Source organism: Ruditapes philippinarum, unplaced genomic scaffold (genome assembly GCF_026571515.1).
Source record: "Ruditapes philippinarum isolate M1 unplaced genomic scaffold, ASM2657151v2 ctg5329_1_1_1_1, whole genome shotgun sequence".
Lineage (NCBI taxonomy): Eukaryota > Metazoa > Mollusca > Bivalvia > Venerida > Veneridae > Ruditapes > Ruditapes philippinarum.
In genome coordinates this window covers 75,959-103,796 of record NW_026865045.1, presented here as the reverse complement: position 1 = coordinate 103,796, position 27,838 = coordinate 75,959, and the positions used below count along the sequence as shown (strand labels likewise).

At 32.2% G+C, this 27,838-nt stretch overlaps 2 protein-coding genes across 2 annotated transcripts; both read right to left on the bottom strand.

Moving 5' to 3' along the window:
• Positions 1-848: 848 nt before the first annotated feature.
• LOC132727664 (rapamycin-insensitive companion of mTOR-like) lies at positions 849-27,757 on the bottom strand. Its single transcript, XM_060713231.1, is given in 23 exon segments — positions 849-1,022; positions 5,867-5,993; positions 8,348-8,496; positions 9,091-9,150; positions 9,542-9,677; positions 9,817-9,863; positions 10,212-10,322; positions 10,951-11,125; positions 11,885-11,985; positions 12,310-12,390; positions 12,958-13,024; positions 13,363-13,453; positions 15,693-15,780; positions 16,303-16,385; positions 16,859-16,926; positions 17,540-17,604; positions 18,076-18,218; positions 18,221-18,247; positions 18,790-18,946; positions 19,739-19,778; positions 20,249-20,408; positions 27,511-27,558; positions 27,650-27,757. Coding segments are annotated over 23 exon segments (2,253 nt in total). The 5' UTR covers positions 27,705-27,757.
• On the bottom strand, positions 24,568-25,874 carry LOC132727666 (uncharacterized). The gene is made up of 3 exons (XM_060713233.1): positions 25,757-25,874; positions 24,927-25,208; positions 24,568-24,704 (listed from the first exon to the last, which is right to left on the bottom strand). The coding sequence occupies exons 2-3, from the start codon at positions 25,183-25,185 to the stop codon at positions 24,640-24,642; spliced, it is 324 nt and encodes a 107-aa protein (XP_060569216.1). The 5' UTR covers positions 25,186-25,208; positions 25,757-25,874; the 3' UTR covers positions 24,568-24,639.
• Positions 27,758-27,838: the final 81 nt, after the last annotated feature.

Genomic DNA, 27,838 nt, shown 5'->3' with positions numbered 1-27,838 from the left:
GAAATAAAATGTAAGTTTTAATACATTAGAATTCAGTTATCAATTTATTAATTGTTACCAGATTACCAAAGCTTATTGTCCAGCATTTTGAAATTCCATGCTTATTTGGGAGAACAGTTCAATAAAAAAAAAAAAAAAAATCAACCTACCTACCCACCTTGAAAATTCTGGGTCGGGTTACTGCAAACAAACATTTTTTTAAGGATGGCCTAAACACTAATTAATTTCTTCTATTCTAAACAATCCCATTTCAAGTGAAAAAAGTGATATTGTTAGCACTATAAAAAGTTGATATTTACTTTGGTATAAATTGAACAGAGGTGTGAAGGTGTGAAAGGCAACAAAAGACTGTTGTGTTTTAAATGAAAGATGATTGCATTGTATTTATACAGTTGACTGGTTACTAAACAATTAGATATGACATGAATATATGTTGTAAATATTGTTTGTTAAAAGTATGTTAAAACTATAAAGTTGTAAATATGTTATGTTAACTTTAAAGTAAATTATGATTTTATTTCTTTGCTGAATAATATTTGCAATTATTTGTTTGACATTGTATTTATTCAAACTGTGATGAATATATAAAAGTAATGGTACTGATACTTAATTACTCCACCAAAAAAAGTACTGGTACTGCAGTACCGAGCTAAAATCTAGTACTGGTACTGGTAATGGTACTGCATAATTTGCCAAGTACTGGTACTGGTACTTAAGTACTACACCCTTACTACTGATGCAGCTCTGGTGACAAGACACCAAATGCTCCTCTTTATCCAGTATCAATGCTAACAAGCTAGCTGGATAGCGTTCTCAGATGAAAGAATTGAACATACTTAAATAAATGTTTAAATTACCTTTACTTCACAAGCCTCATCCAGTATTGTTAGGGCTGTCATGGCAACACTTCGACTTTGATCATATAACTGACCAACCAGGAACTCTATACCCCATGTGTTAAAGTCCTTCACTTTGGCACGTAAAAATACTCTCATCATTTTAGTACTGTAAAGTCTTCCAGCCTAGGTAAAAGATTTATTACATAAATAAATATATCTGCTTCAATAATTAATGATAAACTTGTAAAACAAATGTTAAATACTTTTTAACAAAGTTGACAGACAATTTATTGCTTATGATCACGAGTTTCCACATGCTGTTGATTTTCACATTTATTTCTACATCTTGTATTTAAAACAATTACACAAAGTAACATAATATAATTGTATACAATAGTGGTAGGTAATCAACAAAGTTGAAAAGATCAATTACCACTCATGATCAGGTATTTACACATGCTGGCACATTTAAACTTCTATTTGTATACATGGTTCCTATGATATCACGGGTTCTATGATATCACGGTATTTACATTTTCTGTGACTGCTAGTAAAAGCAACACACAATGATGCTAATATTTTTAAAACTGGCACACTAAAATCATTTTCATCTGCCAATAAATTCAATTTTGTAAATAATGAATGTATTCGTGACAAGCAAAATATTTTATAAAATCGTCATATTTTACTACTATTTTCCTAATATGTTTTTACACAGTCAATTAAAATATGTTATAATCACATATACCGACATATCATCTGTTCATATAGTTTGAATTTTATAGCAAGTTAACTGTTGGAAGTTTTTCATAACATAACATAATTTTGACCCATCTATCCTTCCATACTTGCATTTTTGGGGATTACCTTGATACCATAGTAACTTCATCAGAAATTACCCAAAATTGCCTACATTGGAAATATTTTAAAAAATGTCATTTTAATTGGATCTTTTGAAATAATTTTTTGACAAACAGTTCTGGGAATAGTTCACTTATTAGACAGAAGAAAAATCTCATTCGTGTATGATATTTATATTTGAATATTTTCCGACAAAGGTTAAGTACTGTGATATCATAGAACCCGGGCTATATGTTGTATTTAACACAAATACACACAGTTGTGTAATTTGAGTGTATGCAATAGTGGTAGGTTATCAAACATGACATCAGTTATAACTAGACCTATCACTGAAGGTGATTAATACCCCCACCAGCAACTTTGACTTTTGAAAAATAAGTTGTCTGAAGAAAAATTTGAAATAAACCTACAGTAAATAAAGTACCATCAGCACTGTGTACAAAGAATTCTTTCAATTTATTGCAATCCCAACCAGGATCTTGATATAAGCTTGCTATACACCAAGTTTGATAATAATATCTCATTCCTAACCCTAGTAATTGTCTGGAAACCATTTTTTTATTTTTAGTAACTGTAACCTTGAACCCAGGGAGTCCAATTGCAACACCAAGCGCGGTCTTCATGTAAGCTTGCTAAACGACAAGTTTGATTACAATATCTCATTCCTAACTTTAGTTATTGTCCGGAAACCATTTTTCTATTTTTAGTAAAAATGGTGACCTTGACCCCAGGGGATCCAGATGCAATACCAACGTATGTCTTCATATAAGTTTGCTATATACCAAGTTTGATTACAATATCTCATTCCTAACTTTAGTTATTGTCTGGAAACCATTTTTCTATTTTTAGTAACGGTAACCTTGACCTTGGCCCCAGGGGGTCCAGATGCAATACCAACCTATGTCTTCATATAAGCTTGCTACATACCAAGTTTTATTACAATATCTCATTCCTAACTTTAGTTATTGTCTGGAAACCATTTTTCTATTTTAAGTAACGGTGACCTTGACCTTGGCCCCAGGGGGTCCAGATGCAATACCAACCGGGGTCTTCATATAAGCTTGCTGTACACCAAGTTTGATTACAATATCTCATTCCTAACTTTAGTTATTGTCTGGAAACCATTTTTCTATTTTAAGTAACGGTGACCTTGACCTTGGCCCCAGGGGGTCCAGATGCAATACCAACCGGGGTCTTCATATAAGCTTGCTATATACCAAGTTTGATTACAATATCTCATTCCTAACTTAAGTTATTGTCCGGAAACCATTTTTCTATTTTTAGTAACGGTGACCTTGACCTTGGCCCCAGGGGGTCCAGATGCAATAGAAACCGGGTTCTTCATATAAGCTTGCTGTACACCAAGTTTGATTACAATATCTCATTCCTAACTTTAGTTATTGTCTGGAAACCATTTTTCTATTTTTAGTAACGGTGACCTTGACCTTGGCCCCAGGGGGTCCAAATGCAATACCAACTGGGGTTTCCACATAAGGTTGCTATATACCAAGTTTGATTACAATACCTCACTCAGAGATCTGCCGAGGACGCGATTTTGCGCCATTGGCGCTAAAAAAATGAGAATGGCGCAGGAAAATCGGCAGCAAAGGGCCATGGGCGCATCTAAAATATGTGCCAGACTTATAAGAAAACAAAACATGTTACCCATGCCCCTGTAATTACGCATATTCTTGAGTTTATCCATTCGTCCACGTTATCTACTTACCGCATTTCTTCTCAATCCCTTTCCCACACAGATACTCATTTCCACTACCGTTAATTTAATCCAATAAAGCAAACAAACACATTATACAACTACTTAATATTTAAAGTGATTATCGGTAACTGAAAAAAAAAATTTGCTATTTTAAGAAATGCTGTAAGTTACAGTTTAATCTGACAGGTGTTCAACTTGATCACCCCTAAGGTCACTCAAGATCACGCAAGTTTTGGCTGATGAAGTGTAAAAAAAGATGTATATTTCGTCATCAGAATATTTGACAGGGTGATTAACCAATCAGGGAAACATTGTGCATGACTTTTTTCATGTCGGCAAATGTCTTTGATGTATGCTGTCTACACAGAGGCATACAAGGGGCAATCAAATTCGTCAATATACAGTGGTAAGGGACATTTGGTGCAAAGTAGGAACAATAATAAAATAAGTTTGTCTATATCACAGTAATGTGTTAAGTTTCCATGCTTAGTAAGGAAATTATGTTTATACAACCTTGTCATATTATTACGATGTGGGATTTTAAAGTAAATCCTATAAGGAATGAAGAAGTTGGAGTGAAAATACCAGTTTCTCGAAAAAAATCTAAGTTAAAGGGGGACATAATTCTGGAAATAGTCTTGCTAGAGTATTTAACCTTCTCAAAAATGTCGAGTGATAATAAGAAACATATATATGAAGTTTGAAGTAGATACATTAGGAAATAAAGAAGTTATTTAAAAAAGACAACATTTTTTCCCCTAAAAAATCTAAGTTCAAGGGAGGTAATACTGATATTTTTTGTGCTAGAGTTATAAACCTTGTCACATATGATGTGGTTGATGACCAGAAACTTATATTTAAAGTTTGAAGTAAACACCTTAAGAAATAAAGAACATATAGTGAAAAAGCTGAAAAAATTTAAATCAGAAATCTTGAAATTCAGGCTATTTGTTGCCATAGCAACCAGAATTTTCAACATAGGAAGAAAAAAAAAGATGTGCATAATCTCCAGACTGCCATCTACCCATATTTCAAGTTTCATAAAAATATTTTCAGTACTTTTTGAGTTATCACTGGATCCAGTTTATGTGTTAAATTTGCCATATTTTCAGACTATTTGTTAATATTTAAAAAAATCTAAGTTTAAAGGGGGACATATTCTGGAAATAGTCTTGCTAGAGTATTTAACCTTCTCAAAAATGTCGAGTGATAATAAGAAACATATATATGAAGTTTGAAGTAGATACATTAGGAAATAAAGAAGTTATTTAAAAAAGACAACATTTTTTCCCCTAAAAAATCTAAGTTCAAGGGAGGTAATACTGATATTTTTTGTGCTAGAGTTATAAACCTTGTCACATATGATGTGGTTGATGACCAGAAACTTATATTTAAAGTTTGAAGTAAACACCTTAAGAAATAAAGAACATATAGTGAAAAAGCTGAAAAATTTAAATCAGAAATCTTGAAATTCAGGCTATTTGTTGCCATAGCAACCAGAATTTTCAACATAGGAAGAAAAGAAAAAGATGTGCATAATCTCCAGACTGCCATCTACCCATATTTCAAGTTTCATAAAAATATTTTCAGTACTTTTTGAGTTATCACTGGATCCAGTTTATGTGTTAAATTTGCCATATTTTCAGACTATTTGTTGCCATAGCAACCAGAATTTTCAACATAGGAAGAAAAAAAAAAGACGTGCATAATCTCCATACTGCCATCTATCCATATATCAAGTTTCATAAAAATATTTTCAGTACTTTTTGCGTTATCGCGGGATCCAGTTTTGTGGACGGACGGACTGACGGACTGACAGACTGACAGACAGACAGACGGACAGACAGACGGACAGACAGACAGACGGACGGTAAACCTAAAGTCCCCTCCGGTTAAACCGGTAGGGGACTAATTAAATGGATAATGCACAGTATAAGACATTACAAGTAAGAACCAGCAATTATGTGAATAAATTTGCATATCAAATTTTTGAGCAGCCATTCAAAAAATATTTTGCCTGCAATTAATATTAGTTAGTAACTTACCATGTAGGCATAATTTTTAATCATTGGTTAAGTACTGAATCATAAGTGAACCACTTGTCATAAAATATTATTTAAGGTTTATTACCAGGGAAATTCAATTATCTACAAACTTTAACAGTTATTTTGGTCAATGTTTACTTATTTTCCCAAGGCCCATACTTTGGTAAAAATGGCCCATCATTTTCAGACCAAGTGGGCCCAGGGCCCAGTACTTTCAAATTCTTGGCAGATCTCTGCCTCACTCCAAACTCTAGTTATCATCTGGAAACCATGATGTGGACCGACAAGCTGACTCCTATATACCGCCCCCCACCCTAATCTTCGTTTGTGGGGGTATAATAAAGAAACATGTGACTAACAGGAAACTTAATAGTTCAGTGTGTAGATGTAACAAGAGAAGTTACCTCTGATCCTGCACACAGAGCCTTAGAGAGGACAGCTCTACAGTTACCATCTCTACCATAATATAAACATGAAGCTATCAGCTTAACATAGCATTCCTGAGGTGCTGATGATACTATGTCTAGAAAACTGAAATAAATGTAAATATAAACAGATGTTCTCACCAAATTCTGAACAAATCTATGAATATAATATAGCTTATCCATTCTGAATTTCCAATAATTGTCTCACGAAGCTGATATTAGAAAAATGAACTTGTCCAGCTTCCATTTTTAAAATTGTGTATTCCCAATTTTTGGGATATTCAAATGAAAATTAAATTTATTCAGTCATTACAGCAAGAATGTGAAGGAATGCCTGGCTCTATACTGGTTGGTGGCAAATACTAATAACTTTCAGGTCCAGCAGATAAAGGGTTAACGATAAACAAATTGAATACAAACAGGATCTATATAGCCTGTAAAAATATGAATTATTAGTAACTATAATAAAAATATGAATTATTAGTAACTATAATAAAACAAGATATGTTTGTAAAACATGTATGCCCCCTATCAGCAGCCAATTAGTCATGTGATAAGGTTATTATGACTTCTGACCCAGTGATCAAACAATTAATAAGGGTTATCAAGTATCTACTGGTCATGACCTTAACCTTTGACCCCTTGACCCAAAACTCAATAGGGGTCATCTGCTGGTCACGACCAATCATCATACAAAGTTTGAAGTTCCTAGGCCTAAGCGTTTTTTAGTAAATTGATCGGAAACCGTTTTAACATACAAGGTCAATGTGACCTTGACCTTTGACCCCTTGACCCCAAAATCAATAGGTCATCTGCTGGTCATGACCAATCACCATACCATGTTTGAAGTTCCTAGGCCAAAGGGTTCTTAAGTTATTGATTTGAAAGCATTTTTACCTACAAGGTCAATGTGACCTTGCCCTTTGACCCCTTAACCCCAATATCAATAGGGGTCATCTACTGGTCATGACCAATAATCATACCAAGTTTGAAGTTCCTAGGCCTAAGGGTTCTTTAGTTATTGATTGGAAACCGTTTTTACCTAAGAGGTCAATGTGACCTTGACCTTTGACCCCTTGACCCCAAAGTCAATAGGGGTCATCTACTGATCATGACCAATCACCATATCAAGTTTGAAGTCCCTAGGCCTAAGGGTTCTTTCGTTATTGATCGGAAACCGTTTTTACCTACAAGGTCAATGTGACCTTGACCTTTGACCCCTTAACCCAAAATCAATAGGGGTCATCTGCTGGTCATGACCAATCACCATACCAAGTTTGAAGTTCTTAGGCATAAGGGTTCTTTAGTTATTGATCGGAAACCGTTTTTACCTACAAAGTCAATGTGACCTTGACCTTTGACCCCTTAACCCCAAAATCAATAGGGGTCATCTGCTGGTCATGACCAATCACCATACCAAGTTAGAAGTTCCTAGGCCTAAGGGTTCTTTCGTTATTGATCGGAAATCGTTTTTACCTACAAGGTCAATGTGACCTTGACCTTTGACCCATTAACCCCAAAATCAATAGGGGTTATCTGCTGGTCATGCCAATCACCATACCAAGTTTGAAGTTCCTAGGCCTAAGGGTTCTTTTGTTATTGATCAGAAACAGTTTTTACCCAAGAGGTCAATGTGACCTTGACCTTTGACCCTTTGACCCTAAAATCAATAGGGGTCATCTACTGATCATGACCAATCACCATACCAAGTTTGAAGTTCCTAGGCCTTAAAGTTCTTTAGTTATTGTTCGGAAACCATTATTGCTTACAAGGTCAATGTGACCTTGACCTTTGACCCCTTGACCCCAAAATCAATAGGGGTCATCTACTGATCATGACCAATCACCATACCAAGCTTGAAGTTCCTAAGCCTTAAAGTTCTTTAGTTATTGATCGGAAACCGTTTTTTGCTTACAAGGTCAATGTGACCTTGACCTTTGACCCTTGACCCCAAAATCAATAGGGATCATCTACTGATCATGACCAATCACCATATCAAGTTTGAAGTTCCTAGGCCTTAAGGTTCTTTAGTTATTGATCGGAAACCGTTTTTTGCTTACAAGGTCAATGTGACCTTGACCTTTGACCCCTTGACCCCAAAATCAATAGGGTCATCTACTGGTCATGACCAATCACCATACCAAGTTTGAAGTTCCTAGGCCTAAGGGTTCTTTAGTTATCACTCGGAAACCATTTGGTCTACGGACCGACGGACCAACGGACCGACGGACCGACAAGTGCAAAGCAATATACCCCCTTTTCTTCGAAATGGGGGCATAAATATGAATTATTAGTAACTATAATAAAAATATGAATTATTAGTAACTATAAAGAATCACTGTAAATTACAGACAAATTGGGGCTTATTGGTCCATGGGTTAGAAATCCGATCTTTATTTAAATGAACAAAGAATTACAAAAATTAAGCATACATGTATGTTACTAAATAAGTATACTTACTGTTGGTATATACCAGCTTTCTCCAGTTGTCTATCTCCTTTAGATGTCAAAGAAAATCTCCCAATAAACAGGAAGTAATAATGACTCAGTGTACTAATAACATTATTTACACTCAATACAGACTCTGGTGCTATCCTCTGTAATGCAACCTGCAATATTAAATGTTCTACCTAGAACTAAAAATATGTCTCCCATATTCCACTGTTTTGTCAGTCTACCGACAGACAGCATAAGACTGACCAGGGTATGGCTAAGTGGCCCCACCCCCTGATAAGTAGTGGCAAAAAGATTTAAATGATACTTTTAATGTACAAAACAATGAAATTTCAAATCAACACTACAAATCTGTTTTAGCACAAATAATTTCATTAAAATATGCACATAAAAGATAATCAACTACCCTTTTTGAGATAATTGCTTGAAAATTATGAGGACAGCTCTTGAATAATACTATAATACAATCACTTATCTAAAGGACTTAGTGCTTTAGGTTTTACTGCTTTGTTCCAGTATTTCTCTTAACAAAAGCTTGGTGGTAAAACAGGTTCTAGTAATTAAATATCAATTACTTTTCAGTATGCTTCCTGACAATAATGAATACTAGAGTCACGTGTGGAAATATGGTCATGAATAACGAGCCCTTGATGCAAAAATCAGAAACACAAGAATTACTTAATACTCTATCTTAAGAACTAATTAGCTAATGATAATATTTATGTCATAAAGCAGTACATGTCACTTACCTCAGATAAACATAATGCAATATCTGTGAGATAATCAGTTAAGATTTTAGTGCCTTCCTCCTGTAAAACAAATTTAATGAAAATCTATTTTATTCAATTATGATGCAAATTATCTTCAAAAGGCAAAAAAAAAAAAAGCAATTTTAAAATTGTAATTAATTGCTGGAACTAATTTGCCACTGACTTATCTCACATAATGTGACTCTTTTGAAACATGTAATCTTTGAAAAGAACTTTGACAAGAGTCTTAGTGACAGTTTAAATTAATCATACAAAGAATTTCCACAATTATCAAAGACAATATAGCATTAAATAGGATTAATTAGAACAAGAAAAAACATCCAGCAAACAACATTAGGCCCAACTTGTACAATTCAATGAATGTATTATTTAGAGATATTCTCTATTTCTTTTTACAATGTCACACATATATTCATATATTCTGCCATACCTGTTCACATCTGATAAGAAAATCAGCCAGCTGGCAACCTGCCAAAGCAAATTTCCTGTGAAACTCATGGTCTGATTGCATCCGAGAAAACACGTGGTTTGTAGGTTTGAAGAAAAACACTAGTCTCTTGATAAATCTGAAAGAGAGAAAATAGATATTAATTGCAACTTACTTATATGATGTATATCAGGACTTTACTGATCACTAAAAATGATTTCTACATAAAATATAATTATTTCTTCCACAGAAATATAATAATTGAAATGAGAATTTACCTGACATGTGCCTGATCCTCTAGTTTTCTTAGTTTATCATCTGGCCACTGTAAGATTTAACAACACAGAAATGTTATTATATCTGACTGGCATCAAAGCAATTACAATGTCAAAATAAAGCTTAACTTGAAATTAATTATTATTCTACAAGAAATGCATCAGACAAGCTTGAACATTTATGCAATATAGCAAGACTGCACAGATTGCTGTAGTATTTTACATTTTAAATATAATCCAACAAACCATCTACACACAGTTTCTTATTCAAAACAAAGTAAGTCCATTTCACATATTTAGAAACATAATGCTTAACAATAGAGAAATTCCTGTGAATGAAATGTATGTCTTCACATTAATTATCTTTTTTATTTGACAACATTGTGTACAGAACATACCTTAAGAACATATTCAATAAGATCCCAGTCCCAGTTGGTGTTGTCTTTTGTTGTCAATACTTGAGTATCTCTCAATGTTTGCATACAAACTTCCTCCGATGATGATGCCCGCTGCAAAAAAATATTAAAATTTCCACTATATCATATTTTCATATTCTTATTTTTTTAGACCACATTTGTTCATTCATTTAAGTGTAAAATAAAACCATTGATATATTATCTGTGTTTCAATTCCTCATGTTTTATATAATAACAACACTATATGCTTCTATCGGGCGTTTTAATCTTCATGTGAACATACCTACCTTATAATTGGGAGGGCCGATAAAAATGTTGATAGAACTCTTGACCTAACTCTTTTATATGAGAACTTTTATCAAAAATTGTGATAAACTTACAAATGGTTAAGTTTCTACATAGAAATTGAATTTGGTAGGGGCTTTTTGTACACATGACCACATGTGTCACTTTATGCATTATTTCAAACACAGGCTGGCACAATAACTTTCAAGAACATCCCACAAAACTAGCTAGATAACTTACTTATATGTCACTCAGATTAGAACAAACAACAATGTGGAGAAAAAGTTAATTGATTCATTCAGCCTACATGACCTATATAATCTTAAGTAACCCGTTAACCTGCTGAATTTCCATAATTCATTTGCCGAGCTTTGAATTTATCCTGACTGTATACTGGTGTAAAAGGCTTCATATAATTAAGGGTTAAGAAACTAACCTTTCTAATATGCATGTCTAGTAGTTTATCTTTCTGCATGATCAGAGACTGGGGTCTATCTTTGTAGCTCTCCGACTGTTTCACAAGCTGGTCTAGATACAAGCTACATGGTATAGGTCCTCTCTTCTTTAACACATGAATTCTATCTAAGTAATTCACCGCTAAACTAGCTCGGCTGTAAAAGGCAAGAAATCAGTGTGTATTTAAAATATTTAGTACGAAAGTTAAATAAGAATACCTATTACAAGTTAAATAACATCTGCAAGTTCTGTTTTAGAATTGGCAGACTATATAGTTCCTAAAATATACCTTAGAGGCAATTATATCTATAAAATACAACTTTAATCTGCATAACTGAACGCTGTATTCTACATATATAATACTTTGAATTAGTTTTTACAAAGTTCTTTCATATACGTTTTTCATCATTTGAATAGTGTCACTTCATGCTGCTACAATATAATAATATACCAACTAATGTATTTTAATAAATGTTAGAAACAACAGGAACATTTCTGAAGTATACAGGTTAAATGTAATGTTAACCTTTACCCTTTGCCACCAGTATAGAGCCAGGCCAGCCTGCACAGTAATGAAGTCCGACAAGGCTCTACATTGATGCTAGCTCAATTTTCCTTTGAATAGACTATTCCAAATTCAAATGCATTCTAAATAAATTATAAATGCAGAAATAACATTTCTGAAGTATACACATAAAATGTTAACACCAGTATAGAGCCAAGCCAGCCTGCAAATCTATGCAGTCTGACCAATCTCTATACTGCTAGTAGCTCAATATTTGTGTTTTGATATTGAAATTTCTTAAACTTAGAGCAGACTGTTCCAAATTCAACACTGGGCAATTCCATTACATAAATTGTGCATATTCAGGGTTAAAACATTAAATGTCATATAAAGATAAATATAAACATACTGTCTTTGACTGTCTGAGATATCAAATGATGAGGCGAGTGCCATCAGTGAGGGGAGGTAATGACTGTGATGACTACATTCTGGTGGTAACAACTGGTTTGCCTGAAATAACAAAACATCACTATAAATACAGGTCTATGACAGCAAGCTAGAACCAGTCTGTACAGATATCTGTATATTTGTACTGACCAAAATATTTATCACAAGATGGTCAATTTTATGACTTTATCATGAAATACTCAACTAATAATGGAAAGTTACAAATTTAAATCAGAAATTACACAAAGTTAGAGTAAAAATCAAAACTATTTTCAAAAATAGCAGAACTATAAAGAATTAGATATGATTTAATGATGGGTTTATGAAAATTTTAATAGAAATTATACACTACATTGTTGTTACATGACCTATACATTGTCAACTTACCAAATGTAAAAGTTCAGCTAAAAGTATCACAGCTCGAATAAACAGTTCACCTTCTGATGTTATGATTACTTCAACTAATGCCTGTAAATAACAAAAGATGGTACTGGTTTTAAACTTTCAACTTTTTCTAAAGATAAGAAATAGAGGAAATGTATATAACATAGATTACCCTGAACAATGAGTAATAATTTTGTCATCAGTCATGTGATTTTTTTCACTTTAAGCACAATACAAAATCACTTAAAACCATTAACACTTGAACTTCTTAAATGGCCTTGTGCAACTTCCATTTTTGAAACTGTTTACTATAAATTTTAGAGATATAAAGATGAAAAATTAAAATTAAACAGTCCACAGACTACAGCCTGATCAGCCTGTACATCCCTGGCAAAAGTGAATCACTTAGTTCCAGCAGAGTAAAGGTGAAGTTAAAACTTTACTAACAATTGCTAAAATTTACATTTTGCAGATGCCATAAAACTAAGTAAAAACATCTTTAATGACAAAGAATAGACAGATATTTCTTGTTTCAACTTATGTCAAAGGCACTACTAAAATCTAATTTTAAAATATTCTTTATTGTAACTAAAACTGTTTTTTTTTTAGATAAAACTCAATAAAAGAAGGTAGTAAGAGGAGAATACTTACATCTAATATACCAGCACCTATCCATGCAGACAACAGCAAAGCTAGATGATTTTCTACTAAATTAGGCCTGAAATTTTCAAATTTTAATTTCATGAATATTGAAAATATTCCAATACATATACATAAACAAGTTCTTGTAAAACAACCCACAGATTCCACTACTAAGCATTCAAATTGTTGTAATTCCAATATAAGAACATTTCTAACAAATGATTCAAAATATGCAGCCTATATAAAGATGAAAATAAAATAAAGTCATCATAATCATTTTTATTATGTCTCCAAAAAGTTTCAATTTATTTTATTTTTTTGTTGTTAAATGGATAAAAGAGGTTTATTCAAGTAAGAGGGTGACATAAATCTGAAACATGATGATGAGTCTAGATATGTATGGTTATAACTTACCTAACAGTAGAAGTATGTGGAAAAATAGTTTTGCCCTCGTTAGCAACAAAACCTTCAGTGAGATGCCAATTTTCTATCATAGTGGACGGATCTGAAAAATATAGATAGAGCAAATCAAGAATGAAATTATCATGAAAGGAAAATTCTAACACTATTTGGAGATTTCAGTAACAAACATCTACATTATTTTACAACAATGGAAATTTTCTCATTTTCATTTACAAAGGAAACCGGAAGACTGCATTATTTCACAACAATGCACTTGCCTCTATCATTCTCTCCATGTACAATATGCATCTACGCTACAATGTGCATGCCTTGTCCAAAGATCCCATATGTCAAATTTCTTTTAAAAACTTTCATGTAATGAAATATGTAAACTTCTTTCCTTAGTCCTTGAAAATAATAACTTTCAATTCAACGGTGATCATTATATACAAAAAATGGGAACAGCAATGGGAAGTTCTATGGCACCCTCTTACGCTTCGCTTTTTATGGGTAAATTTGAAAATGACTTTTTAAGCCAACATTCTTTAAAACCTAGTTTATGGTTCCGTTTTCTTGATGATATATTTTGTATATGGAGTTATTCCCTTGATGATTTGAATGCTTTCATTGATAGTTTGAATAACTTTCATCCATCTATAAAATTTACAGCGAACGTTTCTAAATCTCTCGTATCATTTTTAGATGTAAACGTTTCATTAGACGAAAACAATATTATTCACACTGATATACATGTTAATGAGACAGATAATCATCAGTATTTAGAATACTCTTCCTGTCACCCAGTGTCTTGTAAAATGGTATTCCGTACAGTCAAGGAAAACGTTATCGCCATATCATTTCTGACGATAATGTTTTCAACGATTCTTTACAGAATTTACGTACATACTTCAAAGCAAGAAATTATCCTATCAATGTTATTGATAACGCACTAAGTAAGGTTTCATGTCTAACACAGGATGAGGCCCTGTGTACTAACAACAAAACAAGTGATGGCAGTGTTATTCCCTTTGTTGTTGAGTATAACCCAACTTTACCTAATATTAGTAATATAATTAAAAAGTATTGGGATTTACTTAAACTTTCAAGTAAATGTTCTGTGCAAAAGCTTCATGAAAGTAAACCTTTGGTTGCATTTAAAAGACCTAAAAATCTAAAAGACATTCTCGTTAATTCTAATATTAGGTCTAATAACAAAAATGCGAAAAGTTCATCCAAATGTAATAGAAGTAGATGTACACATTGCAGCTCCATTATTGAAAGCAATATATTTAGTAGTACTAATATTCCTGGTAAGAATTATCATGTAAATAACAATACTGATTGTTCTACGAAAAATGTTATATATCTTGTCACTTGTGATAAATGTAAAGAGCAATATGTTGGTCAAACGAAGCAACAAGTGTCTAAACGCAAGAATAGCCATAGGTTTGATATCAACAATTTTTCCGATCCGTTATTTTCGACCAATGTCGCTACACACTTTAATAAAACCAATCATTGTATTAAGGATATTAAATTTATGTCTATAGAGATTGTCACCGATGATATGGAACGCTTATTACAAGAATCATACTGGATTCATAAGCTTAACACATTATCTCCTAATGGTATGAATGCAAAAGTTTTGTACAATATATAACTTTGTCATTATTGAGCCGGTATACATATACATGTAGTATGTTTTTTCTCATATCAAGGTTTTTTATTATTATTAATTATGAGAATTTTTGTATCACATGTGCAGATCCATATTATATGTGTAATTTATTGTATATTGCTGTATTTATATTCATTTTATTGGACAAAGTTTTTATTCCCGCGTTAACGTCACGTTCTGTTTAGCGTATAGTTAAACGGACGTTGCGTCATTTGTCATTTTATAAACGTCAATTTTTTCTGAAGAAGATTAACCGTCGAAAGCTTAAGAAAAGCGTTTGTTTTTATTGAACTGATTATATAAATTTCTTTTATAGAATTCAAATAAAACAAAATGTTTTTTTTTTCTTTCTCAAAATATATGCTCATATGGTTAATGTATCAACAATCTTTTCAGCAGATTGGAATAGCCTATAGTCCAACATTTTTTACAATGCCTTTCATCACAATTGCATGTACTTTTGACCTTCATGATTATACGATTGTGAATCTTAAAAAAATATTGTGCTATATAATACCACAATGCACTCCAAATCGAGATATATTTAAGAAATATAAACAAAACAACCTCTGTAAAATATGTCAGAAAGATTTCCCCCCTATTATTATTTAAAGCTGACACAGATTTATCATACAGATATATTGTATTATAAATAGAAACTTACCAATACTAATAAGGGCCTCATTGAAGTTAGTTGTCCATTTAGGCAGTGAGATATGGAACAGCTCATATATCAACTCAACTATCCCTTGCTGTAGCAAAAAAAATATAACACAATAATTAATAACAATTCAGACTACCAACATGTACTCTTATCACTTTTGTACAACTGTTTATTTTTCGTTCATATTCATAAATTTGAGATATAACAAAATAAATTATTATTGTACAACCATTTGGTATTTTTCTTTCAAATTCATAAATTTGACTAATAACAAAATTGTTTTTAGTTATTATCATAATACCTACAATTATTTATTCTATTTGTCATGTATTTTCTTTGCAAACAAAATGAATTGGGTAGTTCTTATTGGAAAAATACTACTATTTAGCTCTGAATTTAGTGAAAAGGTGTACTGCCTACTTTACAGTTTCAAAAATTTTCACTAACCATTTGCAAAAAGAATATAAGAACAGGATTATCAGTACTTATCAAACGCAGTAGAAAAATAGCTTAAATATACAAGAACCCATTGGTATTTCATGTAGGCAATAAATAAAACATTATTCTTACATCTAAGATAATTAGACAGAAAGAATAAAAGTTAACTTACTCGAATATCTGTAAATGGAAGATAGAGGATTCCAACAAGTGACTGTAACCCTGTACCATCTGGCCGACAGAAACGTATGATTCCTGAAAAACATATATACAAAATGTAATATAGTATATAATAGTTCCTTAAATATTCCATATTATATATAACAACAATACCCTCAAATAAAAATAAAATATACCTCCATCATGTTAAGTTACATATTTAATTTTCTGTTACTCTACACATTTAAATGCTTAAAATCCTAACAACAACAGCAGCAGTAAAAGTCAGTTTCTCTCCAAAAATTATGTAATACAAATTAACATTATATTGTTAAAATAATGGTATCATGGCTTCTTGCCTATAAGCTATATAGCAACCTAACATATTTTACGTCACACCAACACAATTTAGGTCATATGGCGACGTTCCAGCTTTACTGGTGGATGAACACCTCTGATGCCCTTCCATGCATTATCTCAGGCACAAATGGGCACCTGAGTTGAACCATTGATGTTCTGTAAGCTAGCTGGATAACATACATGCAGTTTCCACTAAAACTAAATTTTACCTGGCCATGATCTCATGACAGTAATGACAGCCATCTTGCTTGCTGTAAATCTGGCATCTCTATCCTCACTGAAATATATGTAACCTGTACCATTTATATGTTAAACAGATTAGTTTTAGACAAAATATCTGAGCAGTAATATAAACTCAAAGCTCCTGTATAGTTTACATGACTCAATAAAATGAAATGGCAATGCCAGGAAAAGACCAGGCATAGTGGTTTAAGAGTCTGCCTCTAAAGTGAGGAAATGGTGTTGAGCTCTGGTATGAACCATATTTCTTCATAGATTTTCTACTTTAACTTTGTTTTTTTTATGACAAGATATGCCATTTTGATCATATTTTATTGTTCTCAAATACAATTCAATTCCGATATGGAGTAACTATTTTCCGCTAGGGTTGTACAATATTCGATCAGATGGGAAAAAATACATAGTTGTGTACAACTAAAATACAAACAATTGTTATATTTTGTCATAAAAAACTAAGGTAATATTTAGAATCAATTTAAAACTTTTTAGCCCCTTAGTCAAATACTAACCTCTGTTACTGGTTATTGAATTTTCTAACTGGTTTTTAGCTAAAAACAGATAAACATGACACCCCATTAATAACCTAAAGAAAATTGATTTATATAGTCTCATAAACTGACATACATATTTAGTATATATTTGACTCTCACCTTGTCTGTTCAAGTGATTCCCCTGAATAACTAAAATGACAATCTGTAAACGGAGCTATCAATTGCTGAAAGTTAATGAAGAACACATAAATATGTTAATAAATAACTGAAGCATAAAGTGATAAAATCTCTAAACATAATAAATTTACAAACATTCAACAAACTTCACCGAAATGTAAATTAATAGGAAATCCTTGTGGAGTTTTAAGTAAAATATAAACAATCTTCTACAGTTTAGCCAGATAAGCTACTTCAGTAAGGCTGCTATTTTTACTTTACTTAATCTATTTATCTGCTTGTTTTGGTTGTGTTAGCCATATGTTATTTTCAAAACTTTACTGATCAAAAAAAGAACCATCAACCTTTTGTTAGTTAACTGTATAGTTATCTCTTATGTAAACTTTCTATGTCCTTGTCAGATATCTAACAAAAAAGCAGCTGTACTAATAATTCAATATAAGGAACTTATATTATTAAAACAATCTGCATTTAAAACCACAAATAATCTGATGAGGCGAATACATAAAAAAATCTACCTCTAAGTCTGTATTAAATCTCACAAAATGCCTGGTAGATGGGAAATTAACAAGATGTAGTATGGTTGATACAATAGACTCATTGATACGTGGATACTGATGACAATCTAAAATCTTACGTAACAACATGCTTATACCACCAAATGAGCAACTAGGTCTGGGTTGTGGTATGCTGAAAAATAATAAATACAAGTACTTTAATTTGTTAGATTGCTTGTCTGGTTTTTACACTAGATTTTAACACATTTTAATTGTATCTTGGTGGGTCTGTCCACCTAACTGTCTTTCCTGGATAACTAACCAGTAATTATCAAATTTCTCTGCAATATTCAATTAATTTCTCTGTAATACTTTAATCATATCCGTGTTTTGAAACAAATACATAACATGACATTCAACAATTTAAAATCGTAACTACCAACTGTAATATCATAAAACATGCTTTTAAATTTTACAATTAATTATTTACACACATTTAAAGGAAATTCCCAAAATTTTGATGTAAAAAATTAGAGATAGTAGAAGCAGTATTATAGACAAACATTAAATGAGTTTCCTCAAACACTGTCAAGGAAAATAAGTTTTCAAATTAACTTTCTTAACAATAAGAACATATTATTCTTTTTAAGTTTTATGCACTGAAAATAATTTCCAATAATATATTAACATGCAAATGTATATTTGACATTAATAGGGTAATAAATGAAAACATACTTAATTCACAAATACAAGCTAGTGATGCTCTAACCATTCTGTCCCTTTCATTGACTCCATCGTTACCAATAGCAACAAGAGGTTGAACCAATGACCTTGGCATCTTGGAAGGAAGATCAGATGAAAATTTTTCTAGCCAACTTTTTGGGCATGAATTCTTTTCAATTTCATTGTCAAGACACAGGTCCAATGATCTGATTTAAAAACATACAAAAGAAAATGAAATATTTTTCAAAATCTCAATGAAAAGAGTTCCGCAAGGTTTTAAATACACATGTACTGATTTGTAGAAAATCAAAGCTATGAAAGGCACTGAAATAAGTTGACAATACCTTATTTCAAATAATTTTTTCTTCTTTTTAATTTGTAAAAAAGAACAGAGAAAGAAAATATACAAACATCTAGAAATCATTTTTTCACATGTAAAGAAACAGGTCCATCCAATTAGGAATATCAATAGTCATCAAATTAGGTAAATTGGGGGAAAAAGATGAGTTTTTCATCAAATATTATACTCAAATGCCCCCTTATGTTTATGATTAAAAATTCTACCTTTTCCATAAATCTTAACTACTAAGACACTGTTGCACACTTTAAGCAATTGAGTTCTTTTTCAGCAGTTGGGTTGGAAAATTACAATATTAGTCATTACCTAAACAGTGTTGACTTGACTTTGAACCTAATGTAACAAAGTAATAATATTTAAAACATCAAGTATAATAAAATGTTTTACCTTGCAATAAAAAAAAAAAAAATTTTAAAAATTAAAAAAAAAAAGAAAAACAAAAAAAAAAAAATAAATAAGAAAAAAAAAAAAAAAAGTAAAAAATAAAATAAAAAAAAAAAAAATTAAAAAAAAAATAAGAAAAAGATAAAAAAAAAAAGTCCAGTAGAACCTGGACAGATTCATCATCTGTTAATAAATGTTGATAAAAAAAAAATGTCCAGCTCGAACTTCCTTAGGTGCATGTAGCAGATTTACACTTAAACTGTAAATGTATAGTTGAAAATCAATAATAATATGTGAGGTTCATCAAATTATGAAATCTATTGCAAATTTTTAGACATATACTGAAAAAAAAATCTAACTCCATCCGGGGGCTTTACAGGTAGGAGATGAGGCTTTTCTTTAAATTTGGAGAAAAATGACAAATTTTATTATTGCACAAGGGGAATAAAATAAACTTTATAAGATTTGTATGATTTTAAAGATATTTCATGATGAGATGATGCTCCAAAGATTTAACAGCCAGACAAGATATATTCTTTCTTTTCAAGACAATTTTAGTTCACAAAAAGCAAAATTAATACATTTATTGAGCAAATTTTCATGTTAATTCAAGTGTCTTTTTTCCATTCCTTTGACATAAACAGAAATTTGGCATTTGTTAATCTTAAATCAATTGTAATGATAATTTTCACATTTCTGATATCAGGACTTATACACATAAATTCATACCATATTAAGATGCTCCGCAGAGGGAATCCCAGGTTTGCTGTTCCTCCACATTTATTGATAAGTTTTACAAAAACATTCAGATAACCAAGCTTCTTAGCTTTGGAAAAAGAATGTTCTTTTATCACATATGTCAAAATTTCTTTCACATTTTCTACAGGCTCTGTAAAACAAAAGCAATTTTGTAATCATAAGCATAACAATTCAGCTAACCATTACCTTTAAAAAAAAGAGAATAACAGGAGTTTTAAATAATTGAGAGTTAAGAAATGCTCCTTTTGATTAACAACTTGTATTTCTAATAAATGATTGTCTTAATTAAATATAAGGAGATTACTTTTTTCAGCAAAGATAATTCATTACCAAAACTTTTAAGTGTTTGGAAGAATTACAACTTATAACTGGCTTTTTATAGAAAATAAAACAAAGTTAGAATTAATAATTTTTTACATCTAGTGTAATCTCTATGAAACTACAAAATGAAATATAGTATCTGCAAATTTAGTGGTCACAAGCCCATTGACCTATGGGTAATACTTTTATAGAATTCGGGTTTGGTCCATAATATTTTCTAAGTCACCTGACCAACTAGGCAAAACCTATGGTACTAGGAGTAAGCTAGAGACTACAATCAAACGATGATGTAGTTCCTGTGTAACATCTTAGACAAATAACAACATTTGCTACAAACTTCTACACCTTAACATGTTTTCCAGAAAATAATTAAAATGCAAATGCCTGTCTTACTTGTACTGCTAGAATGAAGAAAAACATTACAGAATATTGCTGACTTTGTGTTTGAGACTTTTTTTGTTAAATGGTGGCACCCACAAACAGCAAATGACATTTAAAATTTTTGACAGATATATACATTTTAATATTTTCAAACTAAAAATAAAACAAACAAGAGCTGTCGGTAGGACAGCAACGCTCGACTATTCTAGTGCTTGATAGTAAAAAATAATGCTTGATAGAGTTACCTACTCCTGTTTACAGTTTGGTGTCATGATGGTGAACAAGTATGCAAAGTTTCAAAGCCATATGTCAATGGACTTTGAAAATATTTGAGGTATTACAAAAAACTTTAACGTAAATTCTAAGTCGAACAAGAGCTGTCGGTAGGACAGCATGCTCGACTATTCTTAGTGCTTGATAGTAAAAAAAATGCCTGATACAGTTACCTCCTCCTGTTTACAGGTTGGGGTCATGATGGTGAACAAGTGTGCAAAGTTTCAAAGCCATATGTCAATGGACTTTGAAAATATTTGAACTATTACAAAAACTTAAAACGTAAATTCTAAGACGAAAAAGGGGCATAATTCTGTCAAAATGCTTGATAGAGTTACCTCCTCCTGTTTACAGGTTGGGGTCATGATGTTGAACAAGTGTGCAAAGTTTCAAAGCCATATGTCAATGGACTTTGAAAATATTTGAACTATAACAAAAACTTTAACGTAAATTCTAAGACGAAAAAGGGGCATAATTCTGTCAAAATGCTTAATAGAGTTACCTCCTGCTGTCTACAGGTTGGGGTCATGATGTTGAACAAGTGTGCAAAGTTTCAAAGCCATATGTCTATGGACTTTGAAAATATTTGAACTATTACAAAAACTTTAACGTAAATTCTAAGTCGAAAAAGGGGCATAATTCTGTCAAAATGCTTGATAGAGTTACCTCCTCCTGTCTACAGGTTGGGGTCATGATGGTGAACAAGTGTGCAAAGTTTCAAAGCCATATGTCAATGGACTTTGAAAATATTTGAACTATTACAAAAACTTTAACATAAGTGGTTACGCCGACGCCGACGCTCGGGTGACTGCAATAGCTCTACTTATTCTTATCGAATAGTCGAGCTAAAAAGGGGCATAATTCTGTCAAAATGCTTGATAGAGTTACCTCCTCCTGTCTACAGGTTGGGGTCATGATGGTGAACAAGTGTGCAAAGTTTCAAAGCCATATGTCAATGGACTTTGAAAATATTTGAACTATTACAAAAACTTTAACATAAATTCTAAGTTGAAAAAGGGGCATAATTCTGTCAAAATGCTTGATAGAGTTACCTCCTCCTGTCTACAGGTTGGCGTCATGATGGTGAACAAGTGTGCAAAGTTTCAAAGCCATATGTCAATGAACTTTGAAAATATTTGAACTATTACAAAAACTTTAACATAAGTGGTTATGCCGACGCTCGGGTGACTACAATAGCTCTACTTATTCCTATCGAATAGTCGAGCTAAAAAACATTTATTTCATTTTTGAAGTTTCTTACAGATATACATGTGTAGTCTTTTTGTGAAAGAAGTTTCACTGAGCTACTGATTTGGAGAACTTATTTAATTAACAAAACAGGTTGTGGTTACTGAAAACTGACTGTTTGTCATTTGGATGCTTAGCGTTATATCTTTCATGTTTACGCCCTTGTGATATATTCCTAACACCCAAATTCCAAACAGTGATTTTATTTAGAGATAAAATTACTGTGTTAAATAAAATCTCTGTTGGGGATATATTATTTCTAAAACAAGGCATTTCCATTGCATGTACTGGTACATGAGTTGGGTAATACGGTGACTTTTTATCTGTCAAAAATCCAATCCTGTGGTAAGTGTTCTATATCAGAACCCTGTTATGATGCCAACAAGGCCACCAAAACCAATTTTGCACCTCTCTGAACATTAAGCTTGAAACACTGTGGGACAAGCCAAAGTCAGGGCCAGCTTTGCAAAACCAGTCATTAACTTCCCTGTTATAAATACCAGACTAATATCAATATATATATATATATATATATATATATATATATATATATATATATATATATATATATATATATATATATATATATATATATTTATTTAATTTTACCCATGAAATATGGTGCAATATCAGTCAATATATTTCATATTTTTTAAAAATAAATATGAAATATAAGTATGAAAGTGGGCGGAGTCAAAAACTCATATTTATTTTAAGGGACTTCTTTCGCCGTTTTGTTTGAAAAATCTGATGAATACAAAACAACTTTTTCTTGAATATTGTTTTGAAAACTATCTAGCATGATAGAAAATGGTCTAACTAAGAAAATTAATCCGAACACCAATATCTTTAATTCAGTAATTAACGCTGTACAGACGTTTAAAGAGTTGTTTACATGACGTCACAATGTAGCGCCAAACAGCGCGTGCTTACGCATAAATTACTGCGCGCTGTACAATTGCAGTTGGTAGCAAGCAAGGGGATTCGTTACCGTTTTCTTTGATAATGAAATTAAATAAAAAGGTTATTTTTTCGTTTTTCGTGAAATATGGTATATATTTTCACTCAACATGATAAAATGCCACATATTTTCACTCGCCGTACCGGCTCGTGAAAATATGTGGCATTTTATCATGTTTCGTGAAAATATATTCCGTATTTCACGCAAACGAAAAAATATCCTCTTAATATATATATATATATATATATAGGAAATTAAATAATAAGCAATTAAAATACCCTCAACTGGTGTATATTCAGGGTATTTGGCACATTTGTGAGAAATAATATGGAATAAAAATATAAAACAAATTATACACATACTGTATGCTAACAATTGGTCTTATTCAAGTTAATGTCAGTTTGGGCATAAATAAAATCATGTTTTTTTCATACTTATTCAGGTTATTGAAAATAAACAAGAAACTGCCCATTTTTATGTGATTTGTGATGGTTTGATACATGATACAGATGTAGAAACCTTTTGCGAGAAATATTATTTCACTGTTGAGCAGGTGCGACGAGATTATCCAAGTGTAAACAAAATCTGCGATTTAATATACACCGGGATTTTAGATCAGTCAAGGATATATATCTATTTCTATATTAGTGAAATGTTCATTGTCATTTCTGGCTGGGCGCGCCATTTTTAATGTAAATCAATGATAATTGGCTGGGTATTTCAGGGAATTCCCCAGGAATTTTTTTAAGCGCTACATTTTTTTAATAAGACGGGGGTGGGTGCGGGAGGGGGTCTTGACCCCCATACCACGTGTCGAAAATTTTTGCCATTTAAGGTGTCAAGATACTGCTGTGGGCTGTTTTAAAACAAATAATGAAAGCTTTTCACTTGATAAACATTTTCTTAATTTTTATTATTTACTTTTTCAATTTCCAACAATTCAAATAAATAAACAATTATATATAAACACAAGTTCACAACATGTGATCAACATTTATATGTATGTGTGTGTCCCATTTAAATGAGTATATTTCAGTTGTTTTTTCTTCATTAACATCATTAAAAGTGGGCCTTTCTTCTAGGTTTGTTGTCATTCCATGCCTTGACTGCCTTCTCAAAGTTGAAAGATTCTAATGGGGGTCCTTAAAGGGAGACGGCAAGAAGATAGTTTAGAACTTTAAGAGAGACAATTCCTGTTTTCAGTCTTAACTCTCTTCAGGCAGCTGAATCCTCGCTCAAAATCTGAAATTAATACATAAAAGTAATCATTTATGTTAACCTCATGTCTTTTATTTATATTGTTTGTTTGATTTGAAAATTTAAAACTTCCAGCCTGTTTAAACTTAACTAAGTAAAAAAATTATATTTGAAATGTTGAAAAACTTCTAGCAAAGTGTTACACATCTGCAACTGTCATTTGAATTTCATTAATGTTCAAGAATGAATGAATTTAATAATGCTTACCTGCAGTAGAGGTTGGGAGGAGGATACCTACAGCAGCAATTCTGTAAAGAGCTGGATGACTGGTAGAAAGGTTGCCAGTAATCCAGGTCATGGTCTGGTCGGCTGACTGATCAGTCCCCTCTAGACTGGCGCGTACCTGGTGCCAGTGGCTGCGGCACTGCTCCATATCTACACCAAAGTGCCTGGCCAGCTCCTGTATGTCCTGACAAACCAATGCTAAGGGGTAGGACAGTAGATTGCACTTCACAAAGCTGTCCATGAACAGGCTCGATTAAAGAGGGCCTGCAAAGTTAATATTTTTTTCATTTTGGGGATTCACTGAACAGAAACAGATTACAAGACATTTTTAATTAAAAAAGAAAATGACCAATTGGCTGTCACTAAGTGGGATTGTTGATGTAAAGTTTTTGTTGTTGCTTTCACTCATTTGCAAGTTGATAATGAACAGTCGTAAATGTTTTCAATGTTAAAGTAGCCATCAACCAAATTTATTTCTGAATATCTATGCAGTTTAATCAAAGATTAAAAAAAGCAAAAAAAAGCGAAATGATCCTGAGACAGTTTCAACAACATTGCTCACAAAAAAAAAACTCTTAAACTTGATAGTGAACTTGGCTTCCCTTATTCATGTTAGACATATTATTTTTTGAAATCTTAATACTATTACAACAGTACTGCTTAGACGTAACGATCATAAGAAAGTGATAGATGAAATTGAACATTAGTATATCAAGACAATTAACCCATTCATCCCAAAATATCAAACTGTTATATCGCATGTCAATTAATGCCAATTATATTATCAAAGCAATAAAAGTTATTACACCTACCTGAAACATGTAAATATCACACATGCCGCGGTTAAATTGCACCCATCTCAATACACGGTAATTGACAACACATGAAAGTGCACCAACAGTCGTCTGCAGAAATCGATGACAGGTGTCTGTGACGTCACACAGTCTAAAGGCAATCAGTGTATCGGGTTGTGTATACGCCTCGGGTAATTATCTACACAGGACATGTATATTGGCTTGTTTATTTGGCTAATTGGGGTTAACTTATAGACACAAAAGAAAGGGATATCGGTCATTTTTTAAAGCGCTATGATAATTTTAAGCGCATCGGGATTTCTTGTTCTGAAATTTTAGCGCATCGGTGCCGATGCGCTAAAAGCGCCTGGGGAATTCCCTGTATTTTGAAAACAGAACTAAAGAATAATCGTCGAGGAATTCTGATTGAAATTGGATGCAGTGCATGAAATACCGAATGACACCTTAAAAACGAAAAATAATTAATTAACAAAAGTTTGTTTATATCTGACTTCCCCGTTCATAGGCTCTGCCTACTTTCATACGGGGAAGTCAAAGTCTTTGTCTTGCCCGGCTTTAGACTACACGCATATATTTAAAAGAAAATCAAATAAAAACCAATTAAAAATTAAATAGAATTTTATACTTATCAATTAAATTTTCTGTGTCAGTTCTAGTTAGGCGCCACCATTTACAATATAACTCAATGATAAAAGACGGTGTATTCCCATAACAGAACAAATCTCAACTTTTCGGAAAAATAACAAACGTCGAGGGTTCCGGGTGAAAACGGAAGCGATGCATGAAATATAATATAATTTCACAGCCATGTATGCCATTTGTAAATGAATGCTCCAGATAGAGGTTATGTACAAAGTAAGGTCAATTTTTTTTTTTCAGGAATACTTATTGTCAAATATACTCTTTGTCAAATCTATGCTTTTTTGGAGCCATTATTAGGTCAGATTTAATTTGCAATTTAAAAAAAAAACAATAAACTTCTATTCTATAACTCATAATTCCTTTGATCTTTTTATCAACAACAATAAAATTATATGATTGCAAACTTACCGTAAAGTCGTCCATTTCATAACCAAGCTGTTGATATGATTGGCGATAATCTTAAGATGCCACTAGTTATTGTTTCATATCGAATATAAAGACCAATTATCCAGTGCACATTCAACAATTCACACCAATTAGTGTCATATTTATCAGCTGATAAACATGTAAACATACCACGAGGTCAGTGTATTAGACTGTGTTACTGTTTATAACGATATTTTATTTGGAAGGGAAGTAACAAATATTGACCAGTCAATGACCCCACAAAAAGCAGACTGTGTCGCAGTGTCGCAGTGTTTTGTGCTAAGAAGCTGTAAAGCGGAAGTTGTAAATGGAAAACCAAATGTGTACTTTTCCATTCTTAAAATAGCAAATGCTAAATTTAGACTGGATATTCCAAAAGTTATACTTTTCGTAAGTTGGAGCCAATCATGATTTTCTTGAGCCAATTTAATAATTTTGGAGCCAATTTGCTCATTGGCTCCTGCCAGCGCGAGCCCTGCCGAATGACACCTTTAAAACAGAAAAAATGAATTTTTAACGACTTCCCCGCATCGTATACACACCGGTCAGTAAGACCGGTGTACACATTGGACTTCCCCGTTCAAAGGGTTTGCCTAATTTCATTTTATTATTTATTTGACCGTTATAATCATTGTGTTACAGATATAGAAAATTTCAACAAGGAAATAGAAAATCAGTCTCACCTTTGGCAAAATCTAGTTGGACATTTTCTTCTCCACTGCCATGTCTCCCTGAAAAAAATAAACATATTACGAATATCTTAAAAAATAGAATATTTCTTATTGTAAATACATGTATGATTAATGAACCTGTTGCCGTTACCTCTGAATCTTCCACTGCGAAATCTCTGTCCGCTGTGCTGGCGGACCATAGCCATCTTCGGCTAAATACGACAGTTGTTTTTCGGCTTGTCGTTAATATGTCTGGGATGCAATATTTCATAAGTATAAGAAAATTTACCAATGTTACAATGTCAAGCTAACTATATGATTGATTTGAAATACATGAAAT

Excerpts from the sequence above, each read along its gene's own strand:
- LOC132727666 (XM_060713233.1), bottom strand. The coding sequence starts at position 25,185 with ATGGACAGCTTTGTGAAGTGCAATCTACTGTCCTACCCCTTAGCATTG. Across the intron at positions 24,705-24,926 it reads CCTCCCAACCTCTACTGCAG|ATTTTGAGCGAGGATTCAGC; the intron begins GTAAGCATTATT and ends TATTAATTTCAG.